Here is a 22,242-nt window from a genome sequence, read left to right as displayed (position 1 = left end):
TATCAAGTGATCTCTACTCAATGTAGGAGTTACGTCTGTCTATTACAGGTAATTGTGTAATTTGAAATTTTTCAAAAAATATTTTAAAGCAAATAATTGTCTTTTGTGGCTGTCTCTTTGTTGGAAGCACTAATCTTCAACATAACACTAGCAAAAGAAATGCATTACACTAATTTGCCAACAGCAACAAAGGGAGAATTTTTAAATTCAACTTGCTAGCTAGAAACGTCTAGGTGGGCACATGATTTGTCACATAACAACACATTGTCAGGGTATTATCAGAGAGAAGAAGGGTTTTGTCCCTGGTACAGCATCTTCAGATTAGGTAAACAATTTATTTCTACCTCCATCCTCCTGAGATGGTGAAGAGGGAAGAATTTAATATTGAGATTTTATCACTTGTCAAATTAAGATAGCTGCCTTTGTGAGATGGAAAATGAATCAGAAAACAAAGCTGAGGCTCCAACAGAAATTCATCTCAATTCTGTGATGCTCTGCAGAGATCCCTTCCATCTGCAGTTCCACAGGACTGTGAGCTCTGGAAGTAGGAGGAGGCCAGGCTCCCAACCTGCCAGCCAAGCAGAAGTCAGACCTCCATGGGGCCCCACGCTGACAAACCTGCTATGAGCTTCTGTCCTGGTCTTGAACACATTATCGACTTCTGGTCCTGATCATGCAGTTCAGCTAAAGGAGCAGGGAGGTATTTCCCAGTAATCATGCAAGCAAAACAAGATGAGTCCAATAGAGAAGCATTGTTCTTTTCTTGATAGTCATGAGGCAATCGTAATTTTAAATAAAGAGATATTGTGGAGGCATTATAGAGCCACATCTTGGCTCTTCCCTTGTTTGAGGGGATCAGTTGCCCTGAAAGTAAATCTAATTTTTGGATGGTGGAGAATTTACTTATGTTTTAAAGGGGAATATGGGTCAAGTGTGATGGAAGATGATTTAGGGTCATCTCAATATCTTCAAGTCTAAGATTCAGGAGAGTGAAGACATAGTAGCATCATCTATGGTCCTTAATAACTATGAAACTTGCTCAATGAAAGTAAGCTTCTAACGTAAGTTGCTATCAATGTACCAATTCATTAAAGTGACAGATGAGTAGAATTATTCAGTCTACAATTAGGGAGGACTAATCTGTTCCTCATTATGAAAGTTTCCCCTCTCTCTCTACTAAGACTACATGTGGCAATTTATTGGCATACTTTTATGATTCTCGCTTTATTAAAAATAAACAATGTTATAGCTGTAACATTTAAGTCCAAATATCCAGGGGAATTTTAACGACTCTTATCACGTCCCATGAATAAGTTTGAACATAAACTCCAAGTCAATAAAAAGACTCTGTAAGCCCCCTTGCAATATTCCAGCTAGGAGGTGATAAATCCTCTAAGATTTATTTAGCTCTATGAGAAAAAAGATGTACATTTTTTTGCACGTGAAAAAAGTCACTTCAATGTTTTACCATCTTCCCTTGTTTCTCATTCACATTGAAAATGAGAGAAATCAGAGTTTCTTAGCTTTCCAAATAATTTGGCATAATCAGAACCAGTCTGTGGTTGTTACTATGTGTGTTGGGGAAACCATCTCACGATGCCTTTCTGAATCAAAGCACTGGGCTTTCTGGGGAAGGCAACATGCCTGTATACGCTGACACAGCAGCCTCCAGAATGTCAGCCTTCACCCTGAGAGGAGGGGCCATTCTCATAGTCTCTGCCCTAAAACCATTTGGGGGAACCTTTCTTTGGGAAGAGATTTTATTTTCTCAATTCTTGGATTGCTTCTATTCGATTTCTTCTTCTTCTGGTGCGAGGATCCAAGGGAAAAGCTTTGCAAGGGGAAGTGGGTGGGGGAGGTTTTGTCCACACTCATCCATAGGACACCCCTCCCACCTCCCCAGGGATTTCCAGCATGCATTTGTGTGCATGTGTTTTATAAACTATTTTGTTTGAACAAAGTACTCCCCAGCTGATAAAACAAACATATTAGCTCTTCTACATTGAGTTTTGGACTCGGATAGTTGCCAAAATTGCCAGTGTAATATATTATTGTCCCTGGTGAGAGGAGAAAAAGAGATCCCAATGTTGAAATCTTAATATTATTGTGTTAGAATTTAAGGAGGTCATACTATTTTTTACAGGGGGAGCCAGAAATATGTTATTTGTCTCCACTGTTTTATTAGTTGTATTTACTACCTTGTTTAGGGTATGTAAAATTTAAACTATGTATGTACTATAAAATCTATACTATGTATGTACTATAAGAGCTACAAACAGTTAGGTTCTAAAAAGTTTGCTTTTCTTTAGAAAGGCTTGTAATAATTTGCAGAAGGGAGTTTCCCACAATTAAAGTTCTTCCTAGGAGTATAGATGAGGTTCTTTATTAATAATTTAGTTTTAGAATATCTCAACCCCCCAAAATAAGTGCTCATTAATTATCAAACCTTGTCAGAAGTGCTATAAACATGTAATTGTTATTCTCATAAGATAGTATTTAAAGGATAGACTAATGAAGGCAGAAATAACTGTAAGAGTCCCAGTGTGACCTCCAGCTGTTCAAAAGGAGACACCTGACCCTCCAGCTGTTCAAAAGGGGACACCTGACCCACCAGCTGTTCAAAAGGACACACCTGACCCTCCAGCTGTTCAAAAGGGGACACCTGACCCACCAGCTGTTCAAAAGGACACACCTGACCCTCCAACTTGTCCAAAAGGAGACATCTGACCCTCCAGCTTGTTCAAAAGGAGACACCTGACCCTCAGATGCTCTTTGTGAAATGCCAACTTTGTTGTTTAATGGCCTCAAACAAATGTGGGATAACTTTATTAGCCAAAAATAAGTATATCAGATTCCAAAATATGACATCACAACCAAGGCCATATGTTTGCATTAGAATAATAAGCTATTTTTGGTTATATCAGAATGTGTTCATTATTTGTATAATTTATTTTGTTTTGTCATCTGCTAAAATACAGCAGCAGGAAAATAGTAGCAGTCACCAAAAGTTAAAGAAAAAAATGATTGGAGGAAAACTTCAAGTTCAGTATTTAAGTGTCAGGTAAAAACCTCCAATATTTCATTTCATCGAGAGAAAAGCTGGACCAAATTCATAAAGCTTTAGGGTTCCTTAAGAGTATAGTTTGAGAACCATCAATCTAATCCTTTTACCACATCTTATAAATGAAGTGAGCAAGCCCCAGAGCGGTGAACAACCTATTTAATGACATCTTGTTATTAGCAGAGCTAGTCAGAACCCAGGTCTCCAGCTACCAGTCCAGCTTCCTGGCTTTCTTTTTCCCTCTGTGTCAGGACTTATTCCATGTGGAATCTTGTAAGAGTTTTTCTTAATTTTGTGCCCATTGTTGGCTCAAAATATATCTGCTGAGTTAGTTTCACTAAGTCCCGATATGTCTGTAGCACTTTGCATGCCCCTTACTATTAGTGCATGAGTGTCTCCAGCATTCCTCATCCTCAAAACAGTCAACGTGGGAGAAGCTATTAACTGTCTTCTCCGAAGTCCTCCATCCATCCTTTTGCCTTACTAATTTTGTTTGGATTGACAATGAGTTCCAGGGGCAGTCGTTCTAAGCTGATTTCTCTTTGCTAGATACACGATTTTCCAGCATCCTTGCAGTTACTTCTGAGCAGTGAGATGCAAGAGGAACTCTTCTAGGAATTATTTCATTTTCCCGTAGAAAGAGACAAGCATGCAAGGAGGCCCTCTTTGAACATCCTCGTCTCTTTCTCTGAATGTTGTCTTGTGACCATATAATGCATAGAATATCAGCAACCACCTGAACTCCTCAAAGTGACCACTTTAAGGTGAAAAGCCGAACAAATGAGGAAGCCAAAGGAAAGAAGGTGGCCTTGATGGCATGGCTGAATTTCTGTACCAATCGAGAGCCACACACCTCTACACTCCTCGCTGTGTAAGATATTTTGATGTCTCGGTTGCTTAGACCAATGTTAGATGGATATTCTGTTACTCATAAACTAACAGAAAACATGAACAGACATCCTTGCAATTGCATGACTTTTCAATTAGTCATGCCAATGAATATAAAATGGTATCTCACGTTTTGTATTAATTTGAATACCTCTGATAATTAGTGAGATTAAACATCTTTATCATACCATTGTTAGCCATTAAAGTTTCATGTCCTGTGAATTTACAACCATTGCCCATTTTTCTATTGAAGAATTGCTTCAATATTGTGTCACTTACCTGTTAGTTCTTTGTATGTGTCCTTTGTTAAACAAATAAAATAATTAATTTTAATAGTCAAATTTAGTTGTACAATATGTGCTTTTGGAGTCATGCTTAAAATGTTCTTTCCCATCCCTTGGTTATAAGGGTATTCTTCTATATTTTTTCTATTTTTTTAAAGCTTCACCTTTCATATTAAGTATTTAATCTGGAGGTTAAAAGTTTAACTATGTTCTCAGGCAGGGATTAAACTTTATTTTTCTCCATACAGTTAGTCACTTTCTCCATATCGTCTATGGGACAGCCTATCTTTTCCTCTCTGATTAATGATGTTACCATGATCTGACAAGATTACCATTTAGACAGGAGTCTTTTCTGTCCCAATGGTCTAAGTAGTATGTCTTATTTGGTAGAGGGTGTCTCCTTTAATCTTAACTAATCTTGAACATGTATTTTTCTTTACTAATTTTAGAATCAGTTTGTCACTTTTCTCAAAATTTCTACTGCAATGTTGATTATAATGGCACTGCATTTGTAGATTAATTTGAAAAAATATCTTTATATTTGTAATTTATATCATCTATAAATGTAGTGTAACTCTTCATTTACACAGCTTTTATTTACTTTAGTTGTTCCATTACTTAATTTATTTTCTTTACTATTTAGTTATTCCCTATTTGCTTATCTCCTCTAGTATTTAGTTTTTTATTTCCTTTAAAGCTTTTTAGTTTTAATGAATTATTTTATTAGGTTATTTCTGAAATACTTTATAGTTTTAATTCTTTCATGAACGTACTTCATTTCCTATCATATTTTCCTGCTTTCTATTCTCGGTTTAGAGAAGCAGTCTTAACTTGTAAATTTACCTTGAATTTAACAATATTGTTGTATTCATTTGTTAGTTCTAATTGTTGAGGGACTGTTCATTCTGATGAATCTTATATGTAGATAATTTGCAACTGTAAATAATAACCATTTGTCTCTTTCAACTTTTTTTAAAGAGATTTCCCTTTTTATTTTTAATTAATTAATTAATTAATTAATTTATGGCTGCTTTGGGTCTTCGTTGCTGTGTGTGGGCTTCTCATTGCAGTGGCTTCTCTTGCTGCGGAGCACGGGCTCTAGGCACGGGGGCTTCAGTAGCTGTGGCTCAAAGGCTCTAGAGCTCAGGCTAAGCAGCTATGGCACAAGGGCTTAGTTGCTCCATGGCACGTGGGATCTTCCCGGGCCAGGGCTCGAACCTGTGTCCCCTGCATTGGTAAGCAGATTCTTAACAGTGGTTAATCTTGCGCCAACAAGGAAGCCCTCTTTCAACTTTTATAGCTATTATTTATTTTCCTTTTCTCATCTTTGACCAATACCTCTAGTATTAAATTCAATAACAGCTGTTCTAGTGGATAGCTTTCTTGTATATCAAGATTTTACCAGACTCAAATAGGTATGACAGTGCAGGGGAGAGCTTGAAGTAAGAGAAATCCCACCAAAATAGCTCTAAAATATAATAAGCTGGCTTGCCAGAGTTTCATGGATGCTGGCAGAAGATATAAAACACCAGGGTCCGACACAAAGGACTTTATTATCCATAACAATAGCAGTAGCCAGAGTAGTAACATAATCAGTAGTTCCCCAAGCCCCAAATCCTATAGGGTGTCATAAGTGCTGGGTGGAGCCTCCATACACAATAGGGTGCTTCAAAGGGGAGGAGTCTTGTGCTTTTATAACAAGCAGTTAGGAAGACTGAACTTTGTCTGAAGGGAGACCAGATCTATTGCAGGATTATGTGACCTACTCTGGCAAGGCACTATCTCACTTTTTAGAATTTCAGTCTACAACAATCCTGCAAATAGCCCAAGTGAAAACATGGTCAGGGCCTTCCAGTTTGGGGTTTCCCAGCACTGTGTTATTGTTGACCTCCAATGGAATGATATACAGTGACATTTTCTGCTAAGTATGATGATAACTTAAGATTTTTGTTAGATAGAATCTGTAATTTCAGGACATTTCCTCCTATTTCTTTCCAAGAGATTTATCATAAAGAGATATTGAATATTTTTAAGGGCTATTGTTTTATTTATTGAGACAACCAAGTGATTTTCTTTTTTAGGCCATTAATATGATAAATTATAGGTATGTGAATATTCTCATGTTTGTAGGATAAATAGTGCTTCATGACAATGTATTTATATATATATATATATGCCTGGATTCACTCAACTAATATTTAACTTAAACTCTGGTATCTATGTTTAAAATGAAGTGGGACTATAATTTTCTTTTCAAGGACTATTTGCTCTAAAAACTAAGGTTATACTAGCCTTAAAAATGAGTGGCGGGCTTCCCTGGTGGCGCAGTGGTTGAGAGCCCGCCTGCCAATGCAGGGGACACGGGTTCGTGCCCCGGTCCAGGAAGATCCCACATGCCGCAGAGCGGCTGCGCCCGTGAGCCATGGCCGCTGAGCCTGCGCGTCCAGAGCCTGTGCTCCGCAACGGGAGAGGCCACAAGAGTGAGGGACCCGTGTACCACAAAAAAAAAAAAAAAAAAAAAAAAAAAAAGAAAGAGTTGGACCATATTCTCTCATTTTCCTATTTTGTGCAACAACCTACCTGTCTCTGTAAAGTTAGGTAGAACATACCTGTATAACTACATGGGTGTGAGTGTGAGTAGTGCATGTTTTATGGGATCTTGGTTTGTTGGGATTTTGTTTGCTTTGCCTTTGGATTTTGTTACTGAGAAGCTCTGATTACTATTTTAATACTCTTTAATGGTTATTATTCAATTCAATTTTTATCTTTCTCCCTGTAAAACTGTACTACTTTGTCTAAGTTTAGAATTTATGAATTTGAGCATAATATTTTTTAATGTCTCATGTCATAGTCTTTTTCTTTCTTTTGCAATATGCATAATTTAGGGGGTGTTATTTTTATGTTCTATTCCACTGAGTTCTGCTCTTATTTTTTATTTTCTTACTTGTTGTTTCTTTGGGCTTATTCTGTTGCTCTTTTTCTCATGTCATATTGAATACTTAGCTCATTTGTTTTTATTTATTCTCCATTGTGTATTTAAAGCTATAAATTTATCTCTAAGTGCTGTATTAGTTGGTCCTCACAAATTCTGAAAAATAATGCCATCATTGGTTCAAACATAAATATTTCATTGTTTCCTTTATGAATTTCTCTTTTACCGAAATGCTGACTTTTTTTTTTTGACAGTTTTAGTTTCTTGACATAAAGAGGTTTTTTTTTATTTGACACTCTCATGTTATTTAATTTTTAATGTCATTAAATTATGGCCCCAAAACATAGACTAGAAGATGGTGGCTCTTTCTTACTGAAACTTCCTTTGACGCCTAAGAAATGGTTGATTCAACATCACCTTAAAAATAAATATATTCTCTGTTAGGTATAAAGTTATTTCTATTAATATGTATATTGGTACAGATACATATAGAAGTATAAACAAGCATATTAATCAAATCTTGTCTTTTTTTTTCTGCTAGATCTTTCAAATATTGATACAGTTATGTTGAAAACCTCCAAATACATTTTTTTATTTATCTACCTCTTCTTACATTCCTGGCCTTGTTTCTTTACCTACTTTTATCTATTATTTATATATTTGATATATCCTATATCAAAGGATATATTGTTAGTGTATTTAGGTTCATGATCATTTTATTTCTTTAAACTATTGTTTCTTTTCAGAATAGAAAAATCTATCCATTTTAGGGTGGGAAATATATTGAAGAAAGACTATCTTTCCCAGGAAGTTAAGGACCATAATATGTAGCTTTTAGTAGTTTTTAAAAATTGTTTTTTGTACTTTTCTTTTTAATGTAATCAGTGTCATTGATTATGTAAATCATTATAATATTGGGGTGGTATCACCTCCCAAGCTAATCAATACATATATAGAACATGACAGAGAGATGGATTTTGAAAGTAATTCAAGAGTTGAATCCAATTCTGTAACTATCACACAGGGTTTCAAACAGTCCACAACCCTCCTTTGTAACACCTTATATTCACTTCTAAGTGCTATATCTTCCTCCACTGTAGTTATTCCTATAAAAGAATCTTACAAGTGCTCTTATCGAGGTTTATATAGGCTTGGTCTGATGGCTTTGAACAATAGTGGCAATTTGCGGTATACTGGCTTCTCTCTCCAATTCTCAGAAAAATCAAAGTATACAAAAACTATTTCTCCTGATGCAGTTTAGGATCAAATGAAAGAAAAAAAAGAGTTTGTCCAATTTAGGAAGACTACTTTTTACTTCACACATTTTTAGTAAAAAAAAAAAAAAAGTTTCTGATATTTATTTCATGTGTGCTTTGTTATATAAAGAGAAATGAGAAAATATATACATTTTTCCACTTTAATATTTCATGGCATATTTATTTGGAGACTTTAAAGAATAAATGTTCTTTTCTTAATCAGACTATGAATTAACCAAGTATGATAGATTTAATTTAAACCTACTGTAATAAAATATTTTGTTTCTATGTCTTCACTTCTCCTGTACAGAATATTTCAAATAACTTTATAATCTTGGAAAATGGATGAATCATAAATATCAAATATTATTTTCTAAAAACTAAGATCAACTTTAATTATCAAATGGACTATCAAGAATAAAAGTGTTAAATACCTGAGATTTCAATCATCTTATGGAACTGAATTACTGTTAACTTTCCACGAGTCTCTTCTTGCTAGAATTTTGAAGACCTACAAACCATAAACATGTAAGCTCAGTTTAATAAAGATCAATCCGTCAATGGAAAATTATTTACCAATAACTACTATTCACTTATCAAAGAATTGAGTAGCTACCATATGCCAGCTAACAAAAAGCTGCATTTTGACTCCTTGTCCACAAGAAGCTCACAGTCTAGTAGAGTTCAAGGTATACCCTGAATGGTATACATACATTCGTATGTGTAGCAGGGTGATTCATTGATAACAACCAATGCTTTCTTTTCAAATTTTGTAATTCCCTTCTGCCTGGTAACCCTTTCCCCACCCCTCTATCACCACATGGCAGCAGGTAGGGCTCTCCTTTCCCATAGCCCCAGAGAATGGAAGTGACAAGGAAAGGGTTTAGAGTCAAAAGAACCTTAATCAAGTATCCCCAAAAGCCAAACTCATGTCATAAATAATGAACTTGGAAACAATGGTGATATAAGAGTCAGGTTTCTTTTAGCTCACTAGTTTTTTGTTTGTTTGTTTTTTATCCTATACTTGGTGAAACTTCCATGGCCTGAAAAGTGAAGTGAATATTCTAAAGAAAGCAAAAGAGTTGCAACCGACTGGGACGTCTGAAAAGGAGCTATGATCATCCTCTAACATACCAACAAAGGGCTATTCTTTGTTAATAGGAGTTTATGGAAGGAGATATTACCAACCATCAAAGTATGGAGAATCTTAATACAAAAGAGTTGATTTGGACCTGCTTCCCATCAGCAACATTGGAAGGTAAAGGTAACACTTCCTTAGAAGTTTTCCATGTCACCATAGTCAGAAAATTAGAGTAGCAACAAGGCACTGCATGACATGTCAGGTGTAGAGAGAGCCTGAGGCAGCACTTTCAGTGTCTCCTACTGCACAAAATGACTTTGAAAAGCAGCTGAAGTTTTATGTTCCCTTCAGAAGGGAACACTAGTTGAGAGTGAGAGTTTGTGTGTCAACAGACCTGAAGGTGTCTTGGGGAATTGACAACGGGATGCCACAGAGGAATATGGTATAAACCAGAGATGAATAAAATGTTAATGTCGACACTAAAGAGGTGTCAATAAGGACAAACAAAAATAATTGAGGACCAGACTCTGTAGCCCCCTGTTTCTAAACCTCCCTTCCCAGCACTCCCTATGCCATCATAGGACATTGAATATCCAGAAACTTAGGTGGTATACTAGAGCAAAAGAAGAAGGAAAACAATCTCAAGATGAATGAGTTTAAACCTGAAACATACTAATATATTACTGAGAAACTCTAATACATGAGAAACTGGAATATACTAATCTTCCTTTCTTGAGGGATAATTGGTATGGGGGTTTAAAAGAAAAGCAAAGTTGAGTTCTGGAAATATAACTTTTCTGCACCTCTAAAATTTATGGACATTTAGAGAGTTAAATAAGAATGAGTTTTCAAAGTGCTCAATATAGTGTCTACTGCCAGAAACTGTGACAGGTCTGAAATTTGAATTTTCTTCCAAGTTTGCTTGACACAGTTATGTGGAGAGTAGAAGACAAGATTCTGAACTCATTGATGAAAAACTGTTTATTAGTGACAACAATAACAGTGACCAGAATATCAGCATTTTTAGTGCCAGTTCCTTGAGCTCCAGCTCTCATGGGGTGAAGATAATGAGGCCAAATGACCCCAGTAGTGGCTTGCATTACAAGACAGCAAGTCTGATTATAAAATCCTCCTTTCTGTCAACCAACAGCAAGATCATTTTACACTATACTATACTATAAACTTTATATACTGTAATATATACACACATATACACAGTAGATATCAATATCTTCATACTCATGTTCTTTTTAGCATGTACAACCCTCCTTCACCAGCTCCACATTTATTAACTTTTCCATGTTAAACCAATCCTATCTCACTAGCCCTTAAAAAAGAAGTTTCAACAAAACCACCTCAATCCCAAACGATTCAGAATTGCTTTCCTTAGGAAAACTTTTCTTTTTTCAACCTTATTTGGAAGTAATATTTTCTTTCTTACTCGTGTGTGTGTGTGTGTGTCTGTGTGACCATGATTGTAGAAAGCAATACATTTTCAAGAGAAATGAAATGTATTTAGATGTCAGCTTCCAAACTGCATCATAGTTTTTTGGATACAGTCATATAAACTAAAGGAAACTAGAGTCACTAAAAATGCTATTTACCCCCTAGTGTAACAAGACAACAAAGAATGAAACAACAATATGATTATTTCTACCATAGTGAAGATCCTTAGCACCATGGCAAACTTCTCAGATCAACAAAATGTGTTTAGTTATAGGTAGATCCAAACTCTATTGACACTGCCAAACATTTTTGTAATAAGGGCTTCCCTGTATTTCTGCCAGGAAAATTAAAATGTCATCTGATTCACTACATGGTAATTGCAAAAAATGTTGGAACTCTTCACATTTTTTAGCAAGGTTTTAATCAATCCAGTTGATGTCTACGACTTGCCTAGTGATGCAAAAAGTGAGGTACTAAACATACCCCAATTTCCTGTTTGAATCAATAACAATAATTGAGTTCTCAGTATATGCCAGACACATATATTATTGGACCTTCACAACATATAAAATAAATATATGAGAGTAGGTTCTATTATTATCCTTATGTGGGAAATACTGAGGAGTACACAAGAGGAGGAAATGATTCAAAATAGAGGCAGTGACGTATCAGTGGGGGACATGGGAGATGTGGGGAAACTGCCTCAGTTCAATATACAATATACACAATGTAATGAAGTTTATATATGGATAAGGATGTCTATATTAGATGTATTTATATATTGTATATATATATGTATATATATACATATATTTATACATGTGTAAAATGAGGGACAGCAATGTATATAGAGATAGATAGATAGATAGATTAACAGATGAGAGACTGCATTGCATATAGAGAATTTGAGAACAATAATAAAAACAACTAAAAGCCAGTCTGCTTTATATTATGGACATGCACTGATAGTGATTACATATCTTCCCCAGAAAAATTTTTTTGTTTAAAAAAAGTCTATGCCTGAACAGTTGCTACCATTACAGTTGAGATTTAAATTAGCTTACTTTTATCACTTGCTTTTTAATAAAATGTATTCTACATGGTGATTGTAAGGATGAAAAAACTAATCATGTTTGGATGTGCAGTAAACCAGGAGTACCATTATACCATGAATAAAGAACATATATTAGGGCTTCCCTGGTGGCGCAGTGGTTGAGAGTCCGCCTGCCGATGCGGGAGACACGGGTTCGTGCCCTGGTCCGGGAAGATCCCACATGCTGCGGAGCAACTAAGCCCGTGAGCCATGGCGCTGGGCCTGCGTGTCCGGAGCCTGTGCTCCGCAACGGGAGAGGCCACAACAGTGAGAGGCCCGCGTACCGCAAAAAAAAAAAAAAAGAACATATATTACATATTGCTTACAGCCATTCACAGCAAGTGAGTTGTTGGTCTTTTTCTGGAAACATTTTTACTCTTTCCCTGAGAAACTAAGATCATGGTTATCTTTTCTGTCTGTATTGCATAAGTAAATACATACATACATGAGGCATGGTTGGGAATTGGATGGACGTTTGAGAGCATTTGGTATTATTTCACTACAGGATTTTGGACTATCCAAGCTATGATCTACACCCTTTTCCTCGTGGGTTCCTGAAGAAGATACTGAAGAAAAACTGGGAAATGAGGCGCTTCATTACTAGCTAGACCACAGCACAATTCCTCCCAAACGTAAGTGCTCATGAATCATGATGGAAGTAGGAGACTCGGGGTCCTATCAAATACAAAACTACAAGGCCAGTGTGCCTCTTTCAACTATGAGTTAGCTTTTCAAAGATGACAATAACACTCCTCTCTAAATTTTGGTAGTGTATAAGGATTACAAGAGATGAGAAGTCTCGGAAGAGTCAGCTGATCCCAAGATTAACTGTAGAGGCCACACATGGCAGAGGACCCCAGGGCTGTACAGCTGCACCCAGTGGTGATAAAAGGCAAGATTACTGAAGGGCTGGAGTGGAGCCTGCATGGCTATAAAGGAGCTGCCTCCTGTCTCTCCCTCTCTCATTATCCTCCAGCTCGTGGCCTCCCGAACACCTCTGATATCTATGGGTTGACACTCCCCAGCCACAGAGCTGATTGGTCTGTGTGAACCTTATAATAAAGGCTTCTGTGGTTTTCCCAGGGTCTTTTACTTCCTTCTTATAACTGTGACTATTTATTCTTACTCCTGAGTTATCCTCAGATGACGTCCCCTGACTTTCTAAAGGACTAGAGAGAAAGGAACTAAGCCACTTTTGTGCCTTGTACCATATCTAGTCCCACTGATTCCAATTCTGTCTGCTCTCTTTAACTTTCGGTGTCTCTGAAGATGAGGACTTGTATCACAGAACACACACTGGTCCATCTATGGCCTGGAACCCTTTTCCTCTTATATTCTTCATTTATTATGCTGCACATTTGCATTTTATCACTAAGCAGTTCACCCCAAGTTGCAGTACAAGATATTTTGAGGGTGATCTACACAACTTCCCTTCCCTGGGAACCTTGCCTCCCCATTCATATGGGAGAAAGCTCCCAGCAGACGTGTTTGTCCTCTGGGATACCATCTCCTTGGCACATCTGATAGGTCCAGGGTGGGCAGCTGACCCAACATGGCCTCTGAGATCTGTGGTTGGCAGGAAGAGATTATATTTTCAGTGGGGAGTGGTTTCTAACATTTATAGGCTATGAGGGGAACTTAGGTTTCGCATAGACACTGGGAAACACAGAAGACTGGTCTTCAGAGATACAGAGAGAGACTGAAGCAGGAATGCAGGGAGTTGAGTGAGAAAGAGAGAGAGACAGAGAAAGCCCAAGCTCTGTGAGTGACCATGTGTGACTTGATAATTAATATGTACTCAGAGGCTGGCATAGCCCTGGCACAGAAGAAGTGCTCAATAAATATCTGTTAAAAGAATGCATGAACAAATATGAAAATACTCCAAACAGCTCTCCAGTCCCTGATTCCAATATTTTCCTAAGGTCTATGAGGAACCCATTTTATTCATACATAGGCTTTTAATTTAAACTGGATCAATTATTTTTTTTCCCAAAAGACCAGAAAAAAAAGAAATATAGTTTATTTCTATATACCTACTAAGGTCACACTCTGCTAAAAAAAAATTCAGTGTGATAACATTTACAAATCCCTTTCAATTTCAAGTCCATGGAACAGGCAATTTGCTTCTCTATGACTTTTCATATTAGCACCAAACATTCCCATACCTGACTTTAGCACATTCACCTCCAGAGGAACCATACTGAAAAAGTGAAAAAGTCACACAGACACACACACACACACAGAGACACACACACACACGCACACACACACACACACACACATGCCCCTTTATGATTTATGTATCCACTCGTTACTCCTTTAGAAGCTAGAATGATATTGTGCAGAGACAATGTGACCCTGTAATCCTCCCTGAACTGAAGATCTATAAAATGGTGTTTTAAAATGATTGAAGAAGACAATTTAGGTGATGCAAACAAACTTAAACACTTCATGAAGCAAACAGTCTCTTTTTGGAGAACTGCAAAATGGGGCAGGAGGCAGAAAGCTTTGATAGGTTAAAGAATAAAGAACAAGGGAGAGAAAAATAGAAAATTTCTGATTGGCTGGAGCCAAACTTGTCTGGGGTGAGAAGGCCCATAGTTGGCTCGGTGTCTGGGGACTGGCTGGCTGAATACATTGCGTTTCTGATCAAGTGGAGCATCTACAGGGACATGAACATGATCTAAGTTAGAGTTTGCTAATGTGGCACCCTTGGCAGGAGCAGCTCCATCTTGAGCCTAGAAAGTTATTTTAGCAATGGTCACAATACTGTCCATTTTACCTCTGATGAAATGTTTTAGGCCTATAATAAATATCATATCCACCTTCTTACATCTTCTTCATTCTTTTTTTTTTTTTTTTTGCGGTATGCGGGCCTCTTACTGTTGTGGCCTCTCCCGTTGCGGAGCACAGGCTCCGGACGCGCAGGCTCAGCGGCCATGGCTCACGGGCCCAGCCGCTCCGCGGCATGTGGGATCTTCCCGGACCGGGGCACGAACCCGTGTCCCCTGCATCGGCAGGCGGACTCTCAACCACTGCGCCACCAGGGAAGCCCTTCATTCTTATCTATGGGCCATATTGAGCATCACTTGACAGACTAGGGCAGTGGTTCTCAGCTAGAGATGATTCTAGCTCCAAGGAGCACATTGGCAAAGTCTTGAGACATTTTGGTTGTCACCACCCAGGGAGGGGGTGCTACTGACATCTAGTGGGCAGAGACCATACACCTTACCAGACACAGACAGTCCTCCACAACGAAATTTTATCTGTTCCGAAATGCAATACGGTCAAGGTTGAGAAACCTTGGTCCAGGGAACACTTATACTGAAGTCCCAGAATAGAGTTAAGTTAGCACAGGTGTACCATTGTGATTTAAACAGAGATAAGATGGCTGGTAAGACCTCCATAGATGGGTTGAGGTGAGATAACCATTAGCAAAGTGCTCTGACAAAATATGTAAGGCCCCAAGGAGTAGTAGCAGAGCTGATAAAGTGGTATCCATATAGATGATGGGAAAGTTAGATGGCGGACAAGTCTCAAAACATGACATTGGGCTGCCCTGGTGGCGCAGTGGTTGAGAGTCCACCTGCCGATGAAGGGGACGCGGGTTCGGGCCCCGGTCCGGGAGGATCCCACGTGCCGCGGAGCGGCTGGGCCCGTGAGTCATGGCCGCTGAGCCTGTGCGTCCGGAGCCTGTGCTCCATAACTGGAGAGGCCACAACAGTGAGAGGCCCGCGTACGGCAAAAAAAAATAAATAAATAAAAGCATGACTATTTCCAGTGCTCTTTGACAGAGATCCCAACTGAAGTGTTAAAGCTTCCCGAAGCTTTGGCTGTATACCACCAGCAGAGAAAACAAAGCTGTGGGCCACATCGGTAACTTTGCTCTCATTCAACGGACTACACACTTCATCAGTAGCATCTTCAAACGTGAATGGCAAATACAAGTGTACTTGGGTCTATCCCAGCTAAAAATCAGGCAGAAAGCAATGTCCAGCGCAAGCTGAAACTGATGAGAATAGAATTGTAGGCAGGAACACACTGCAGCCATTCCAAAAGTATAAGCTTTAAAAAATCCTCTACCTAATTATTAATGCCATGACATGAAAATGTGGCCAGAGCCTGCAGTCTTTGTTCTGAATGAATTCCATAATGTTGTCTAAACTTTGAGCACACGATTAAAAATTTAGCATACCAACTCATGTTAAAGACTACAGGTAACTTCAAACTGGCAAAGAGTTGGAAATAAAAGATAATTTAACAGCGTTCTAATCAGTAAACATTAATTATTTTTCCTTAGTTCTAGGTTAATTTTTAGTTAATTAAGGTAAACACACCTACAATTACTTCCCACACAATGTCATAACATCATTTACCCATTTTCTTAGCCTGATGAATGTTTATCACCACAATTTGACTACAAACCTAAACTAAACTAGGTTTTTCTTTGCAGGCCCTACATCAGAGATTTTCAGACCATAGGCCACAGGACTATTGTAATGTATCTGTCAATCTATCTATTAACACAAAACACAGTCTTTAGAATAATTTATGTTCTTTACACTGCTTTTTTCTCTATATGAAGTTGCTGATGTAGTTAATAAAATAAATATTTTCTTTGAATTATTTAATTAAGACTAATGTATTCTCAATCAATAAATGGTAGAATTACAATTATTATCAACTGGACACCTTTTTATTATTTTTAAAATGAGGTCTTATCTTCAAAATACTAAGAAGCACTCTCTTATGCTAGGATAGCTGGATTTCTGTTTTTATGTTCCTTGCATTTATGTAAAAAAGAGTCAGTTAACCATGGGATATTTCTTCTGATTCCACAATTTCTCACTGTGGCATTCATAGCACAGCTGTCCAAATCTACCTTGGAATTCATATTTTCCTTCAAGATAAAAGTTTAGTGTACCTAGCTGTGGGCTTTGTTGATCCATTCCTCTTGAACTTAGTTTGGGCCCATAATTATATGTCCAATATAGAGAAAAATGTCAAGAAAGAAACAGATTTCAATTTCAAGCTTCAGAGGAGTTCTGATAATAAAAATGTGGTGAAAATGACGAAAATTACCTTGACTGATGTACCCTTGTTTTTAGGGACAATGTCCTATGCAGTGGTTGAAAGAAAGGATATGTGTCAGTTCTGAGATCAGGTCTTTGCTGGGGACAGTTGTCATTTTACAAGAGTAAAAACTCTTTTGACGTAGGAAAAATGTTCAGCCATGCTACTTGCTATGCAAAAGCAGTAGGATTGCTTTCTGCATGCCAGAAGCGGGGCAAAGGTACAACACACCCACTGCCGAGCTCCATCAGCATCTTTTGTCATAATACATGGCAAAAGGACCAGTCACTACCCACTGCCAATTAGAGTGATGATGAGGCAACCTAAAATAGTTAGGTGAGCAGACTAAGTGCCCCTGTGGTTTGCCAATTACCTAAATTATCTGCGGTAGTTTTAGTGCACAGCTACCATGAATACAAATATAAAACACTCTAGTATTCAGGGGAGTTAGTCCCTGCTTGGTGTCAAAAAGCAAAAAGAAAATATGCAGGATTTACATAAGCAGAGTTCTAGCAACTTTGATATCCAGTGTCACCCAGATGAAATACTATCCTGCATTTTTTTTTGACAATTCTGTTTCCTCTAGGAAGGGCTCCCAAAAGGAGGAAGCATCAATTCTGTATTCAGTGTCACCAATCAATTGTACAAATCATTCTCAGTGATCCTCACTAAATGGACATTGGAACAGATCTATGGTGGTGAATGAAGAGTTGGTATCAGAAGACCTCAACTAAATAAAACAACTTTTGGCAAAAGATGGTTCTGGCAACTTCTTTTCAAACTCCACTCTTCCCATAACAATCATGGCACCACAACTTCTGGTTCGAGGTGGCAGCTGTTGCAGGGGCAGACTATGCCAACTCAGGAAGCCACTCCAGGAACCCAGTCAGAGGAGAGCAATGCTTTGGACCTGCCATCAGTTTATTATGTAAGGGATTAAGTGTTGCAGAGACCCAGGTAGGAGGACAACAGTGAGAATTTTAGTTCTGAGGAAGCCCTGTCTATTCCTTGCTCTTCTGATGTGGATCCAGCCTTGTGGCTGACAGGGTCTCGGTGTTCCGGTCTGGTGTCAGGCCTCAGCCTCTGAGTTGGGAGATCTGAGTTCAGGACATTGGACCAACAGAGACTTCCCAGCCCCACATAATATCAATCAGCAAGAGCTCTCCCAGAGATCTCCGTCTCAACAATAAGACCTAGCTCCACCCAACAGCCAGCAAACTACAGTGCTGGACACGTCATGCCAAACAACTAGCAAGACAGGAACACAACCCTACCCATAAGCAGAGAGGCTGCCTAAAACTATAATGAGTTCACAAACACCACAAAATACACCACTGCACGTGGCCCTGCCCACCAGAAAGACAAGATCCAGCCCCACCCACCAGAACACGGGCCCAGTCCCCTCCCCAAGGAAGCCTACACAGGCCACTGAACCAACCTCATCCACTGGGGCAGACATCAATAACAACGGGAACTACGAACCTGCAGCCTGAGAAAAGGAGATCCCAAACCCAGTAAGTTAAACAAAATGAGAAGACAGAGAAATATGCAGCAGATGAAGGAGCAAGGTGAAAACCCACCAGATTTAACAAATGAAGAGGAAATAGGCAGTCTACGTGAATAAGAATTCAGAGTAATGATCATAAAGTTAATCCAAAATCTTGGAAATAGAATGGAGAAAATACAAGAATTGTTTAACAAGTATCTAGAAGAACTAAAGAGCCAACAAACAATGATGAACAACACAACAAAAGAAATAAAAATTTCTCTAGGAGGGATCAATAGCAGAATAACTGAGGCAGAAGAACGGATAAGTGACCTGGAAGATAAAATAGTGGAAATAACTACTGCAGAGGAGAATAAAGAAAAAAGAATGAAAAAGAATTGAGGACACTCTCAGAGACTTCTGGGAGAGCATTAAACACACCAACATTTGAATTATAGTGGTCCCAGAAGAAGAGAAAAAGAAAGGGTCTGAGAAACTATTTGAAGAGATTATAGCTGAAAACTTCCATAACATGGGAAAGGAAATAGCCAATCAAGTCCAGGAAGTGCAGAGAGTACCATACATGATAAACCCAAGGAGAAACATGCCAAAACACATATTAATCAAACTATCAAAAATTAAATACAAAGAAAAAATATTAAAAGCAGCAAGGGAAAAGCAAATAACATACAAGGGAATCCCCATAAGGTTAACAGCAGAACTTCAGCAGAAACTCTGCAAGCCAGAAGGGAGTGGCAGGACACATTTAAAGTGATGAAAGGGAAAAACCTACAACCAAGATTACTCTACCCAGCAAGGATCTCATTCAGATTCGACAACGAAATTCAAACCTTTACAGACAAGCAGAAGTTAAGAGAATTCAGCACCACTAAACCAGCTTTACAACAGATGCTAAAGGAACTTCTCTAGGCAGGAAACACAAGAGAAGGAAAAGATCTACAAAAGCAAACCCAAAACAATTAAGAAAATGGTAACAGGAACATACATATTGATAACTGCTTTAAATGTAAATGGATTAACTGCTCCAACCAAAAGACATAGACTGGTTGAATGGATACAAGAACAAGACCCATATATATGTTATATACAAGACACCCAGTTCAGACCTAGGGACACATACAGACTGAAAGTGAGGGGATGGAAAAAGATATTCCATGCAAATGGAAATCACAAGAAAGCTGGAGTAGCAATTCTCATATGAGATAAAATAGCCTTTTATATAAAGACTATTACAAGAGACAAAGAGGGACACCACATAATGATCAAGGGATCAATCCAAGAAGGAGATATAATAATTGTAAATATTTATGCACCCAACATAGGAGCATCTCAACATAAGGCAAATGCTAACAGCCATTAAAGGGGAAATTGACAGTAACACAATCATAGTAGGGGAATTTAACACCCCACTTTAACCAATGGACAGATCATCCAAAATGAAAATAAATAAGGAAACACAAGCTTTAAATGACACATTAAACAAGATGGAATTAAGTGATATTTATAGGACATTCCATCCAAAAACAACAGACTGCACTTTCCTCTCAAGTGCTCATGGAACATTCTACAGGATAGATCATATCTTGGGTAACAAATCAAGCCTTGGTAAATTTAGAGAAAATTGAAATTGTATCAAGTATCTTTTCTGACCAAAACACTATGAGATTAGATATCAATTACAGGAAAAAAACTGTAAACAATACAAATATACGGAGGCTAAACAATAAGCTACTAAATAACCAAGAGATCACTGAAGAAATGAAAGCAGAAATCAAAAAATACCTAGCAACAAATGATGATGAAAACATGACAACCTAAAAACTACAGGATGCAGCAAAAGCAGTTCTAAGAAGGAAGTTTATAGCAATACAATCCTACCTCAAGAAACAAGAAAAATCTCAAATGAACTACCTAACCTTGCACCTAAATCAATTAGAGAAAGAACAACAAAAAAACCCCAAAGTTAGCAGAAGGAAAGAAATCATAAAGATCAGATCAGAAATGTATGAAAAAGAAATGAAGGAAATGATAGCAAAGATCAACAAAACTAAAAGCTGGTTCTTTGAGAAGATAAACAAAATTGATAAACCATTAGCCAGACTCATCAAGATAAAAAGGGAGAAGATTCAAATCAACAGAATTAGAAATGAAAAAGGAGAACTACTGACATTGCAGAAATGCAAAGGATCTTGGGAGACTACTACAAGCAACTATATGCCAATAAAAGGGACAACCTGGAAGAAATGGACAAATGCTTAGAAAAGTACAAACTTCCAAGTCTGAACCAGGAAGAAATACAAAATATAAACAGAGCAATCACGAGCACTGAAATTTAAACTGTGATTAAAAATCTTCCAACAAACAAAAGCCCAGGACCAGATGGCTTCACAGGTGAATTCTATCAAACATTTAGAGCTAACACCTATCCTTCTCAAACTCTTCCAAAATATAGCAGAGGGAAGAACACTCACAAACTCATTCTATGAGTTTGGTATCACCCTGATACCAAAACCAGACAAAGATGTCACAAAAAAAGGAAAACTACAGACCAATATCACTTATGAACATAGATGCAAAAATCCTCAACAAAATACTAGCAACAACAATCCAACCGCACATTAAAAGGATCATACACCACAATCAAGTGGGGTTTATCCCAGGAATGCAAGGATTCTTCAGTATACTCAAATCAATCAACGTGGTGCACCATATTAACAAACTGAAGGAGAAAAATAATATGATAATCTCAATAGACGTAGAAAAAGCTTTATACAAAATTCAACACCCATTTATGATAAAAACCCTCCTGAAAGTAGGCATAGAGGGAGCCTACCTCAACAGAATACAGGTCATATATGACAAACCCACAGCCAATATCATTCTCGATAGTGAAAAACTGAAACCATTTCCACTAAGATCAGGAGTAAGACAAGGTTGCCCACTCTCACCACTATTATTCAACATAATTGTGGAAGTTTTAGCCACAGCAATCAGAGAAGAAAAAGAAATAAATGGAATCCAAATTGTAAAAGAAGTAAAACTGTCACTGTTTGCATATGACATGATGTTATACATAAAGAATCCTAAAGATACTACCAAAAAACTACAAGAGATAATCAATGTATTTGGTAAAGTAGCAGGATACAAAATTAATGCACAGAAATCTCTTGCATTCCTATACACTATTGATGAAAAATCTGAAAGAGAAATTAAGGAAACAATTCCATTTACCATTGCAACAAAAAGAATAAAATACTTAGGAATAAACCTACCTAAGGAGACCAAAGACCTGTATGCAGAAAATTTCAAGACACTGATGAAAGAAATTAAAGATGATGCAAACAGATGGGGAGATATACCATGTTCTTGGGTTGGAAGAATCAACATTGTGAAAAGGGCTATACCACCAAAAGCAATCTACAGATTCCATGCAATCCCTATCAAACTACCAGTGGCATTTTTCACAGAACTAGAACAAAAAATTTCACAATTTGTATGGAAACCCAAAAGACCCCGAATAACCAAAGCAATCTTGAGAGAGAAAAAAAGAGCTGGAGGAATCAGGCTCCCTGACTTTAGACTATACTACAAAGCTACACTAATCAAGACAGTATGGTACTG

At 37.7% G+C, this 22,242-nt stretch overlaps 1 protein-coding gene across 1 annotated transcript; it reads left to right on the top strand.

The window, feature by feature from the left end:
• Positions 1-17,967: 17,967 nt before the first annotated feature.
• Positions 17,968-18,201, top strand: LOC131768245 (shieldin complex subunit 1-like). Its single transcript, XM_059083942.1, is given in 1 exon segment — positions 17,968-18,201. A coding segment is annotated over 1 exon segment (234 nt).
• The last annotated feature ends 4,041 nt before the right edge of the window (positions 18,202-22,242 follow it).

The sequence above is a fragment of the Kogia breviceps genome, chromosome 13 (genome assembly GCF_026419965.1).
Source record: "Kogia breviceps isolate mKogBre1 chromosome 13, mKogBre1 haplotype 1, whole genome shotgun sequence".
Lineage (NCBI taxonomy): Eukaryota > Metazoa > Chordata > Mammalia > Artiodactyla > Physeteridae > Kogia > Kogia breviceps.
This window is presented reverse-complemented; position numbering and strand designations above follow the sequence as displayed.